We start from the raw sequence: 14124 nt of genomic DNA on the forward strand, positions 1-14124 counted from the left end.
CATATGAAAGCACTGCAATGCAATTTGGTCTTCATAATGTGGCTACATTTCAGCATTTAATGTATGAAGTTACCAGAGATTTATCATTCATGTATGCTCTTCTAAACAATATTCCAATTAATTGGAATCCTCAGAAGAACATTTGAAAGATCTTAGAATTCTACTCCAGTGTATTTAACAATGCAGTCTAATAAAGGCATATTAATGTTCAAAGAATACAAATTAGTTGAATTCTGATATTGAACCAGTTTATGAAGAAAGAGAAGCAATATTTAATTCCATTTAGTACATTCCATATTATCCAGTATTAAGACATTCCACACATATAAATTAAAAATTGACATTGGATCTCAGTTTATCATTTGTGCTTCATGCAAAACATTTTTCTCTGAACAGATAATAATTTACTTTTACCCTACATCATAAAGAAAGCAGACTGCTACCTCTAAAGGCTAAAAGTTGAAATACTTAGTTACATATTTCTACACTTTTCAGCACTACGATCCTCAAGCATGTAATTGTGATCTAACATGACCCACACATATATCATTCCTTAAAAAAAAATAAGAGAAAAAAGAGAACGAAAAAATGCATGAGAAGAAAAAATGTGATAATACTACTATGATAAATAAGTGTAAGAAAAAGAATACATAATATAAAATCCTAATTTTAACCTATAATAGACTGATAAATCTCCAATTCAATTTGGTTATTTCTCCTTTCTGTCCTAAAAATAATAACATGCTTAAAATAAATCCCTCTAAACTGTATGATTTTAAATTAATCCTTATACAATGTTTAAATTAAGTCTTTTACAGTGCTACTGATGCACGTAATGATGCATGATACTTCAGCCACAAAAAATTAAAATTTGTGAAATGAAACCTTAATTAAACAATAGGTATAATGATAAACCATAAGTGTACTATTCTCAACTTTCCAAATGGAATCCACACAGTCTTCTCAGCATTTCAGTGCTGCTAAAATATCATCCATTACTTTGCTTCATTGGTTATATATAATTCTATGAAAACGAGGAAAAAGAAACCTGTGTCTTTAGCACTTCACATGAATGTTTTGACTACAAGAAACGAAAAGGGTTTAACTAGCCATAATTGCAGTTACATCGTTATGCTCAAATTCTATCATCATGCATCTGTATTAAAATCAGAAATATTTTTCTTTATTTACAATTCATTAATGGAATTAGAAATTATTTAAAAATTGAAAGTTCAGCCTAATTTTAATCTGGCTCACATATTCATTCCTTTGCAATATTTATAGTTATATTTCACTGTAAGTGAAATGATGGTGAAATTTAGTCACAAATAAATAGGACACTTTTAAGTAAAAATAAATAAGACACTTTTAGTAGTATACTTTTTTAAAAATGCTGAAACATACAGAAAAAGATGAAACTTCTTCCACAAAAATTTATTAAATTTCTACACATAATATAGCACTGCAAGATAAAAATAGTAAATTTACACTAATAAAACTGAGCATATAAATTGTAACTAAAAACAGCATGGAAAAAGCAACAATGAATTTGAACATTTTCACATCTTGAACACATGATGCTTCAAAAGTAATTGAAGCGTGATGAAATAAATATTTATGACCATAATTTCTTTTAAATATCCATATTTCTAAATATTATAAAAGAGAAACTCTTTCCTTCAAAGGCAGCCACAAGTGACGATACCTGTGAGTAATGAAGACGGCCAAAACCTGAAAATTTCAAAAATTCCAATTTATACACATACATTACGCTGAAACTAACACAAAGTTTGAATATTTTTAAATACTACATCCCTAAATTATAATATTTCATCAAAACTACCATCACATAATTTTCGCTATTTCTTTAAAATGTGAAAATAATAAAGAAGTTTAAGTTTTATCTTCAAAACATAACACGGGCACTTTCATAATGTTACTACTAATGCTTCATACATTTTGTCCATTTAATCTGACAGAAGCCAGAAGAAATTTGATACACAAGGAAATAATGGGTGAATTGCAATTCCATGTTTCTGTATGGCATGAGAATAATGGTATTTTCATGCATAATGTAATCTTAAATATAAAAAGTCTATCAGCTGCCAACCTTGAAATATTAAAAACCGGAGTTTCTGAGAGGTTTTTGAGCTGCACTGTGGCACCATTTGAAAGGACAAAAAATTTATTTAAATTGTAACAATACATGTATGTACATTTATTCAAATATTTATATTATGATTTTTACATGAAATATATCAATTATATATTATGCTCTTTGACTGATTTCATTTTCTAATATTCTTACACTTTTATTCTGATTAGGGAAGGAAGGTTTCAACTGAACAAAATACTTTTAAACACAGTAAAAATAAATTAATGATTTATATACACTGCGGGAATAAAAGGGGGGGGCAGTTCTACATCTCCCGTTCTACTGTGCCGATTGATGGAATTCAACTTGTGTTTTTCATGCCCCGAAAGCGCGACTTAGGACATGTATTAAATTTATATATATAGGATTGTTCTAATATAGGTATTCTGACACAAAATGGGACTTTTTCTGAAATAACATGCAAATTTTTTCCCACAATTCCATTCAATAACTCAAATTATGCCAAACTGTCAAGTTTTGTAAAAATTGCATGAATAGTTTTTAAAAAATTAGCTCTCAAAATTTTAGCTCCTCAATGTTAATTGAATTTGATATATATTTATTAATATCCCTTTTATTATTAACCTTATTTGATTCCTTCTTTCAGAATTCGAAATTTAGGCTTAATCCAAATACCAATCCAAAATATAATTCCAACATTTTTTTATTTATTTTTAAAATTTGTACTTTTAATCCAAATACCAATCCAAAATATAATTCCAACATTTTTTATTTATTTTTAAAATTTGTACTTTTAAATATTTTTTATAAATTTTTCGAAAAAATTTTGTATTATAAACTATAAAATTTTTAATATTTTAAAGTAGATATATTTTTTGGCATACATGCAAAAAATTACGAATTTTTTAATTAAAAATTTTCTATTAGTATATAAATCAATTAACATACTGGCGCATTTTGAAATTCAGCGTTTTTTTTTTTTTTTTTTTTTTTTTTTTTTACCAATAATTAACCATAAATGTGGTTTATGTACTTTGTTAAAATTATTTTGAAGTAACAAATGATGACATTTTTCCACTCATCTACAATGAAAAAAAGGAAAAGGAAATAGGTTGCTATAAATTGAAAACTCTGGCCAAGTACTCTTGGTGCAAACTGAAACAAATTCGCCAAGATAAATTTTTGAATTTCTCCATAAATTCCTCACCAAATTTTACAAAATTTAATATTTAGGCATAATTTGAGTAGTAGAATTGAAATACGGAAAAAACTTGGCATGTTATTTCAGAAAAAGCCTGATTTTGCGTCAGAATGCCTATGTTAGAATAATGCTATATATAAATCTAATATATATCCTAACTCGGCATTCGAGACATGAAAAATGTAACTTGAATTTCGTCAATCCATTTTCAAGATTGTCCCTGTCAAAAAGTATACTTTCTGTCTAAGTGACATCATCAAAACTGCATGTTCATCATTTGGCAGTCTATATAATTTACCTCATTAATACCATCATCTTCAAGTTCTTAATGTATTTAAAAAAATAATGCCTTTTGTTAATGTGGCTGAAAAAGCAAACAGGATACTCATAAAAAAGCATACACTTCTTATTTCTTAACACACTACACAAAAAGAAATTTTTCATATGTAAGTGTGCTGATTATTTACATATCTATACATGCTTTAATTTAGCATAATTAGATTCATATTTACTAACCAAAAAATCGTAAAAATTTGAATTTGAATACTCTGTAAGCTAATTTTATGAAGTAATAATTAGTTCTGATCTGAGAAATACATACAGAGTGCAAAATCCAAGATCCAGACTCACTGAAACATCAGTGATTCCGAATTTTGGAATTTTCTGAATTTTAGACCATCATTTTATGTCTAGTATGATGACACGTACAAATTAAAAAATATGGAAGAGCTATTCATGAAACAATGAAGCATTTGTGATCTTAACGGAATCAAAATTTACATAAAAAAGGTTAATATTTATTTGTTTCCTTTATTAAACATTTCTTTCATGTAAGTTGTTTAATTTATATCGCATAATTTTTTGTTCTCTTACAAAGTTTGTATTCGTGTCCTGTCTGCTGAGTGAAGAATGCTCATAAAATTAAACTTTTCTAAATTTAAACTAAATTTAAACTTTTTCGTTCCCAGCAACATCTTTGTCACTTATTTTACTATCAGAAGAGATATATTCTGCATTTAAAAGCATACATGTTTCAAAGCAGCATTTAATTTTAGCAAAGCTTAATTCTCAGATTACATCTGCCATACAATATCGGTGTGATATCATGACACTGGCAACAAAAGCCATGTTGATGCACTAAATTGTGTCTTCCTTCTTTTCAGATATTAGAAAAGTAAAGGCTGAAATTTATCAGTTTAGTTATTTACCATAATAACTCCTATTTCCTGCATATGTTTGAGGTTTCTCAGAGTACCAAGAAAATTTCCATACTAAATGCTTAACAAATCAGTTATTTTTAATTCAGGCAATACTAAATGTAATCTTTTGGCCTATGAATATCATTTACAAAATCTATTTTTTGCATATGGAAAGAAATTTCTGTTACATTTCTTCCTGCTAACACAATCAATACTTTGCAGTGCAGTAGGCTTAAGTCTATAAATGTCACCAAACATAATCTCAACATAAAAGGTTATTTTTAAAGATTTTTTTTTACTAATAATTTAAGTTCATGTTCCCTGAAAAAAATTTAAACAGATTCCATTAAAAAAAAGGCTCTTGAAGAAATAAAAAATAATCAAGCTAAAATAGAAAGAAAAAACAAAAAGTGACAGCAAAATATACACCACTTACGAAAATAAATTGACACTTCATTTTACTTTAAAATCTGACTTGAACTCTTGATTCATGTCAAAAAAAGTACTTTCAAAAGTGATAACTGAAGCTGAAAACATGAAATTTTAAAATTCATCATTTTGATACAGTGAAGATCATTGCAGAAACTTGGAATGAAGTGCAAAAGCTGAAGTCAAGAATAGACTTAGTGACTTTCATGAAATATCATTTTCATAAATTAACTATAACTATGTAGTGGACATTTTGCTCTGGTTTATATATTATATACATATATATATATATATACAGGGTTGCCACTCAAACAGGGGTTACCAGCGGCCGAGCGGTAAAGACGCTGAACACTGGTAGTTCAGTCTCAGGTTCGAATACCGCAAACGGGCTGGCTGCATGGGCGTTTTCGTGGTTTTCCCCATGTGTAACATGTATACGAGCCAGTTTCCCTTAGAAAGTCCTCCACAAATGGCATCCCTCCCTTTAGACAGATAGCCCTCGTGTGCTTTGCCATAATTAAATACACCAACACCACTCAAACAGGAGAATGAAATTCTCTGACTTTTCCAGGTTTTCCAGGTATGTTTCGAGAAAATTCCAGTCTATCCGCGTAATGTACGTTGGCTGTGCTAAGAGGTAAATTAATTATGGTATTACTTGTACTGTGTAGAAAATTCACTTAATTATTCAATAAATCCCAGAGGACATTTATTCTTAATTATTCTTGGTACACTTTGTTTGATAACTTTGTTTACTTTTCCACTTAAGAAACTTAATAAAATTTAAGATATATACATTGGATAACAATTGTACGTTTTATTTAATTATTACTCATGATCATCACCAGTTCAACATGAGCTAATTCGGTTCTCATAAATGACAACGCAATGCTAAAAGTTAGGTTAGATTTTAGGTAAATTTAATTTGAGTGAGGTGTCTTCTTAAAAGGCACCTTAACACTTGAAAACACAAATATAATTATAATAGGAGTTGTTTTCTCCACTGAAGATTGAGATTAGAATCTGCCCAATCTGGAATAAAATAAAGCTTTTTTTTGCAGACATTCTGCAGCTAAATGAGAGAAAGAAATCTATTTAATGATACTTTTTTACTAAATTGAGGTATTTTATATTTATTTCGCAGCATACATAAGGAAAAAATATGTGCATTAAATTTCGTGATGTCATCATACTGCTAGAATTAATTTCAGGATTATGCCAGAGAAAATTTCCTGAAATTTGGAAATATTATTTACTAATGATAAATAAATTTAGAGGGAAGAAGCAACATTAAATGATATTAATAACATAAAAATAAAGATAATTACTTAAAAATTGAATTAGAATAATCAACGATGTTTTAGCGAATATAGTTATATTACATGGTTAGCCTAGATGACCGATTACTATTTTTTTTATTTTACTGCAAAATGACAAGGTATTTATTAAAAAGAAAAGAATTAAAAAATATTTTGCGGTAAAATCTTAGTATACGGTACGGCCTTCACACGATTTTGAAAATTGTTGCCAAGAACAAAATGACCCGTTTACTGCTCATCATCATGTTGCCAAATCCCGCTGTACCATACATGGAGATTATTCTAACCAAAGAACGTCTATGTAAAGAAGATAAAGTTCCATACATGTAAATGCTATTACGCAGCTAGAAAGCGGAGGGAAATTTTGCCAAGGGATTTGGCGACAGAACCTGGTGGACAGAATTTCCCTCTCTGCGATGCGTACAGGAAATTGAGAAACACATGTTAAGAAGAAACGTTTTTTACAGGGGCGTATCTAGAGGGGGGGCGTCTGTCCCCGGGCACAGAATCCGAGGGGCGCCAAACTGATGTTACGATATTTTAGAATTAAATCTTTTCCATCCTTGGGAAGCAGTAGGGGGCACGAAATCTTCAGTTGTCCCTGGGCGCTGAAAACCCTAGCTACGACTCTGGTTCTTTGACAAAAAAGAAAACTACGAAAATCTGTTTTTAAATTATTGCGAAAAATCCAAGAAGAAACATTTTTTCTTGGATTTTTCGCAATAATTTTAAAGACGGATTTTCGTAGTTTCCCCCCCCCTCAAAATAACTAATCCATGAATTAATTTACTTGCGCCAAAAAATATTTTCTTTTCCTTTAGAGTTTAAAGAAATTTTAAACGATATTCATTTTATGAACTCTTGATAACCTGACCTTTGAACTTCGACACCGATTTCGAGCTTTGGCGACAGATATATCGCGCATGCACAGCTGTTTCCCTCTATGATGGAACGGAGCCACGTCTGTTGCAGAGAGGTTTTTCTTCTTTACAATACATATTTTTTGATTCTAACCTTCATGGTACCGTTTACTAGGATTAAACCCATTTTGTTTTATACGAGAACAGGTACTTTCTTTAGTTCATGCACTGCACATGCGATTCTCGAGGTTACTGAAAACCAAACGTTGCGGGAAACTTGCTGTGCCTTTCTAATCAAACTGGAGCTGCAAAAATTGGCTCTATACCAGCTGCCTGAATGACACTCACGTGATATACAATTCGCCAAAAAAGTGATCTCTTCCGACGTCGGGGCAAAACTCGCCTTTTTTGGCGGGATCGTTGTATGAAATTCCCTGACTTTTCCAGATTTTGACTTAAACACTCAAATTCCCTGACTTTTCCCTGAATTTTTTGGTCAATTTCCGAATTCCCTGACTTTTTCCGGTTTTCCCGGTAGCATGACAACTCTGTATATATATATATATTTCCAAGAATCATTTGGAAGTTGATACTTCACTCTGCAACCAAAGCTTGCTTTATTTTGTTTCCAGTGTACTTTTATGTGTAAATATGTACATCAAGTCTCAAAATACAATTTACTTTACTTTTGTTTTTAAAATATGAAAATCTATAGAGATGCAAGACAAAGTGGTAAGTAACTCTTACTTTTAAATATGTATTCCTAAAGGTTTAATTTTAGTTAACATGGCATCCCAGAATGAGTAGGTAGTCAATTATTGTTGAAATCTGAGTAATTAGAACATATTTTATATATAAGAAAACATGTCTACGAAGAAATTAGATAAAGAAAAAACACGGCATAGTGTGTGTGTCTGTTACTAAAACATTGAATAAGTAGGACAATGAATTGGCAAAAACGGAAGACATAATATCTGATAATTTAGAGGAACTCTCTATAATTTCAACATGTAAATTTGATTCACTCCGAGCTGCTGATGAGGAGGTAAGAGTTGTTATTAGATGAACTGGAAACCAAAAAGATGACACCTGAAGAACATACTAATAAAGTAACGGTCAGAAAATTTCATGCCAATAAAACAATTCACGAGTTAAATAAAAATGCATTGTATCTAAATATGCATAGTGAAAATGATAACACTATAGCTATAACAAATATAAGCTTTAACTACTGTAGAGGGATTTTCAACATATGATTCTGCAACTGAGTTAAAGAAAGGTTTGGAAATCCTGAGTTATTGATTCATGCTCATAGAAGTAACATTTTGAATGTAAAACCATTAAAATCTTCATCAGCATTCATGCTTTCAGAAAATTTTATGATAAAGTATCAATTGAATTGAAAAGTTTGGAAAGTCTTGGTATATCTACAGATATTGTTTCTACTGTTTTATACACTACTATTTCAAAGGCCTTGCCACAGGATATTCTAATCGAAGTAAATAAAAGCAAAAATGAAAACATTTAATCTGATATTAATGAAAAACATTTCCAATGTTTTGAATTCACATGATCAAGCTATAAATTTGACTCATTCTGCTGACAGATTTTACTTCAATCATGAGCCAGTCACACAAAGAATCATAAATTTGAATACACAGACATTACTTCATCGGAATTAATTTCAACGAATTCAAAACAAGATGGAACAAAACCTAACTGTGTATTAAGAGACACGTCAAACCATTTCAATAAAGATTGTGATTATATGTATAATATCTCTCTGGATGAACAGAAACCTCCGATTTTGATGAAAATGGCAGAATGTTTTAAATGTTTGGAAATTAAGAAACATTTTTCACACTTCTGTAAAAGTAATTTAAATTGTGTTCATTGTTCAGGACATTTGCCTTCAATATGTTTTTCTAAGTACAAAGAGAAATCTAAAGATATACCGTAATTTCCGGAAGAAAGGCCGCATCAGCATAAATGCCGCACTCGAGAAAAATGGCGGGAAAAAAAATTAAAATTTCTTAGAAACGCCACATCAGTATAAACACCGCAATAGATTAAATTGCGCGTGACATAGTCATTGGCCATATAGATGCAAAATCTCAACCTATGTCCTGATATATGACATATCAGTTAAGAAAAATGCATGAAATGAAACCATCATTCAAAAATAAATTAAAGATAGGAAATGTTGAAAATATATTTACGTTCATGAATGTACTTATATTTATTTACCCACTAAAGAAGTCCATATTTGTAATACTCAGACTATATTATAAAAAATGTTGCAACAACGAAATATTAAATTTGGATGACAAAAGGAAATTTAAAATTTTACTTACAAAAGGAATTACAGCAAACCATACATCATATGAAGCCATCAAAATCTGATTCTTCACTATCTGAATTAAAAACATTTAGTAAATCCTAAGTCCAAGTCTTCCAGATCGTCACATTCATCCTCTTGGTTTACAGTCTCTTTATCCAAGGCTATAATTTCAGCTTCTTTGAACGCTGCTATTATTGACAATGTTTTTACCGATTTCCACGCACTTCCTACCCACTTTTCAACTTCTTCATAAGATGCTCTACACATTTGACCGCTTTTGGTATACGTATTCAATCCTTGACTCATCCAACACTCCCACTGCTTTTGGACTTCAGCTTTGAAGGATTTATTACCTGACAAATCTAATGGTTATAAGATTTTTGTCAAACCACCAGGAATTATTGCTACAGTCATAGACAATTTTTGACATCTGGTTTTCACTGACTCAAGTTAATGAGCACACATGGAATCCATTATCAATAACCCTTTTGGTTGGAGAAAAGATCCCTTACGACACTGCCAACTTTTTGTAGCCACTCATGCATGATTGTTTCACACATCCAGCCATTTTGCACAAATAATTACGTCATTAAGAAAATCTCCCTTCAGAACAGTTTTTCGTTTAAAAATTATCATCGGCTTTAGCTTGTCACCATTTGCGGCACAAGCTAACACACATGTAAATGATGTTCTTTCATGCCCCGTCGTAAGCACAGATACATTTTTTGCACCAGTTTCAACAACAGTTCTGTTTGCAGGAGAGTCGAAAGCTAACGGCGTTTCATCCATATTTATTATCTGTGACCGAAGAAGTTTTTTTTTTTTTTTTTTTTTTTGTCAATATCTGTCACATATTTTAGAAAAGATGCCTTTTTATCCTGCCAGACCATTGGTAATTGTTGCCCAACTGTTGTTCTAATACGCACAGAAATATTTTTTCTGTTCATAAATCTGCTACACCAGCAAGGCCCATTTTCCTTTGAAATCATTTATGTTCATTTGTTTTGCTATAAATTTTGCTTGTAAATGAATTTTTATAGTCGAAATTGCCATCCCCTTTCCTCGCTGCTCCTTTATCCAGTTTGCAAGGTCATCCTCTAGATTCAGCCACCTTACAGTACCACTTCTTTCTGTTGTGGCATATTTTTAAGTTCTTCTTTTTCAGTTCTCCAACGTCGAATACATCTCTCGTCCACTTCAAACTCTTGAGCTGCTGCTCTATTTCCAATTTGTTCAGCACTTGAAATTAAGCTTAAAACCAGCAGTATAGCTTCTGTGCTGTTTAGGTGCCATTTTCAAAAATTTTCCGCTCCCTTCTTACTTAAAAACTATCCAACAAGTACTTGTACCTAAACTCATGGGATCCGTATCTGGCAGAATGCCAAGAAAAATAGATTCATGCTGAAGGGGAAATACGTCAAGAGTTTGTTATTGCGAGGCAGGTGGAGTTGTGTCCGCCTCTGAAAAAAATTGCACAAAAGGCAAGGGTGGAGAGAGGATGGGTCCTAGAAGATTCATCGAATGGCAGAGGAGAGAGACGATTCAAACTGATGAGAATGCTGATTTGAAAGGAGGAAGAATGTTATTGTTTTGAGATCCCATTTAGGGTGAATAAGGCATGTAGGTCCATTCAAGGGAAAGAATGTAAACAAAATAACGTTCGCGAAAAGCAACTGAGTAGTCTTTTGTGTGGGGACAACACCGGTCTATGTACAATGACAAGGCCATCCAAACTATGCACAATGACAAGGTTATTCAAAGTATGTACAATGACCATCATAGGAAATATTTTATTTTTAGTGCACCAAAACGCCGCATGGGTAGAAACACCGCACCCGCTGGAAATTCAAGTTTTAAACACGTAAATGACACAGCATTTCTTCCAGAAATTACGGTACTTAAATCTGGCAAAAACACAGTCCTTATGAGCCAGTCATTTAAAAATGAAGTTTATTTGCAGACAGTAAGTGTTTGCATAAAAATAACTTGGAGCATTATATTCAATGTATTTAAGACATCAGGTTCCAAAGAAGTTATACTTCCAGATGTGTCACAGAGATGACAAGATTTAGAAGCTTGGGAGAAGAAACTATTAATCACGGGCTGTTCAGATGCATAGAACAGTCTGAAAAGCATCAAAGGTATTTGATTAAATTTATGAACATTGATAGAAGTTAGGGAAATGAGTTTGAAGTGGTGGATCAAACAAAAATTTGTACCCCCATTCCAAAAACTGATGATTCTCAAACACTGGATGAATTAAAGAAGCTAGACATCTTTGTAACTGATACAGCCATAAATGGAAAAGCTTGTTTATTTGAAAGACACTCTTGCAAGATTCATTTACTCATTGGAGCAGATTTATACAGAAAACTATTCTATAAATAATAATAAAGGAAATATAAAGAACCTTTCTTGAGGACTGGTAGCGACGATAATACGGAAAATTAATAAGCAAAGTAAGAATAATAGCTCAATGTTAGTGTTCTCTTCAGATAAAAAATTTTTAAAAAAAATCAGATCTCTGGAATTTACACACATAAAAGATCAAGGATGTAAAAGACAAAAGCACTCAAACAGAAAATCAAGAACTCACAAGAAACATTTTAAAGATACAGTAAGTAGATATGATTCTGGAAGGTATGAAGTTTGTTTACACTAGTTAGAGTGTCATCTACCTTTATCTACTAACAGAGATAAAGCCTACCGAAGACTTATAAACACTGGGAAGTCCTTTAACACTGCAAATAAATTGAAAGATTATCAAAATGTATTTTATGAGTGGGAAAAAAGAAGATAATTTAACATTTAACATCTGAGCAGCGCAGGTTTTTTGGATCAATCATGAAGACCTGTATTTCAAGAGCTTTTATTAACTAAATATGTATATTTACCTATTTTAGTCTCTATTTTCATTAACTTAAATTCATCAAGATGGCATTTAATGAAAGTAAGAAAGCAAACAATTTTAAATTATAAGCTAATATATAACAGGTGACAAAAAATCTCATACCAAACTGCTATAGAAAAGTCATGTGAACATTATTTGACACATTTTTAACTTTAATTAACTAGTGTACAAGGTTACTGGAGACGTTAAATAACAAGAATCAGCATAATGCTTGTAAATTTTGTTGGACTAGTTTTCATGGTTTAAATGCAAAACCATCTTCTTCACCTACCTAATGCAAATGAGCAAAACAGAATATGGTGATAAAATAAGAATGACTGGAAAGAAGTCCAGTTACTGGCACCATCCATTGATGAAACAAGAAAACTAAAACATAATTTCCTGAGGATAAAGATGAATTTGAATTAGAATTATTAACTAGAACAGGAAGAATTTTTTTTTTCCCTGAATGTGAAACACTATAGAAAATCTAATTCACCAATGGAAGATGTTTTTCAATAATTCTGCCTGTAGAAAAATGGAGTGTGATTTTCTGACTAACAGTGCTGGGCAACAGAGAATTTTTGCATTTTCTTCTTCCTTTCATATTTCTTCTTCCTTACATTCTTCACTTCAAAACTTAATTTTGCGTTAAAGAACATGAGGCACAGTGTTAGACATGAGCATTCCATTAAAGAGAACATGCAAAACTTAGATTTTAAAATGAAAGGTTAGTAAACTATCTGGTTGTAGCGACAGTTTTCCACCAAAAAACGTTCTTAATAAAGTTAGACCAAAAAACATGAAAGCAATACTTTTAATGTGGATCTACCAAAATCTATAGTTTTCTGCCAATGTTTTGGTAGTTTTTGAGTCTTCAGCCCAGAAACTTGGTGGCCTCGAGTCCAAAAACAGATCAACCTAATTCTGGATGTTCTGCACAGAATGGAAGATAGCACCAGCAAGATGTAGCTGCACATATGAAAAAAGGTAGAAGTCTGAAGGAGTGATGTTGGGGATATATGGTGGGTGTGGCAAAAGATCCCATTTGAATCCGCACAGAGTCCAGCCTGTGAATGCAGACACATGCGGTCTTGCATTACCTTAAGAACATTTCCTTTTTGCACTGGAACTTAGTTCAATATTTTCCTTGATAGCAGTGTCAACATGGTCTAGCAACTCGCTGTAAACCTTATTGTTGAGGGTTTTACCTTTTTCCAGATACACTTTGTGTATAATACCATAGCAATCCCACCAAATACAAAGCATGATTTTTTCATTAGTCAAACTGTACTTTGCAACGCTGCTGAACTCACCGGATGCAGACCAACATCCTTTTCGGGTTGTGTTGTTGAAGTAAATTCACTTTTCATCACAAGTGATGGTCTGGTCCAGAATTGCATCCTTGCATTCATATTCAAGCAGGTTAGTGTAAGCCCAAACACGGTAGTCTTTATCTGCTTGAGTCAGCTTATGCAGCACTCAGTGATTGAACTTGTAAATCAAGTTTATGTGATGCATATAATGACTAATGGACATTGCACTAATGTCTCTCCTCAGCAAGCTCTCAAATGGTTGCATACCAATCTTCTTCCACAAGTTCTCACAGGCAGGCCTCATCAACACCAAAAGCCTGGCCAGAGTGCTCTGCTTCTCGAATGTCATGGTCCTTGCTTTTGAACTTTTGGTAAACCTTTGCAATGTAGTATGATACAAAATCAGTACCTAAAGCAGTACACATGATTTGGTGATATTCTTTAGCTCATGTT

At 31.9% G+C, this 14124-nt stretch overlaps 1 protein-coding gene across 7 annotated transcripts in view; it reads right to left on the reverse strand.

The window, feature by feature from the left end:
* Window positions 1-1419: 1419 nt before the first annotated feature.
* The window catches only part of LOC118188279 (tetraspanin-13-like), a 41393-nt gene continuing 28688 nt past the window's right edge, over window positions 1420-14124 (reverse strand). For all 7 annotated transcript variants that reach the window (XR_004758089.1, XR_004758088.1, XM_085808258.1 and 4 more), the window contains one exon: window positions 1420-1731. Coding sequence is in view for 1 of the 7 variants with exons in the window: in XM_035358691.1 (XP_035214582.1) it covers window positions 1657-1731 (75 nt within the window). In the remaining 6 variants the exon portion in view is untranslated. The remainder of the gene's footprint in view (window positions 1732-14124) is intronic.

The sequence above is a fragment of the Stegodyphus dumicola genome, chromosome X1, assembly GCF_044657685.1.
Source record: "Stegodyphus dumicola isolate Sdum_Otavi_A_Nest chromosome X1, ASM4465768v1".
NCBI lineage: Eukaryota > Metazoa > Arthropoda > Arachnida > Araneae > Eresidae > Stegodyphus > Stegodyphus dumicola.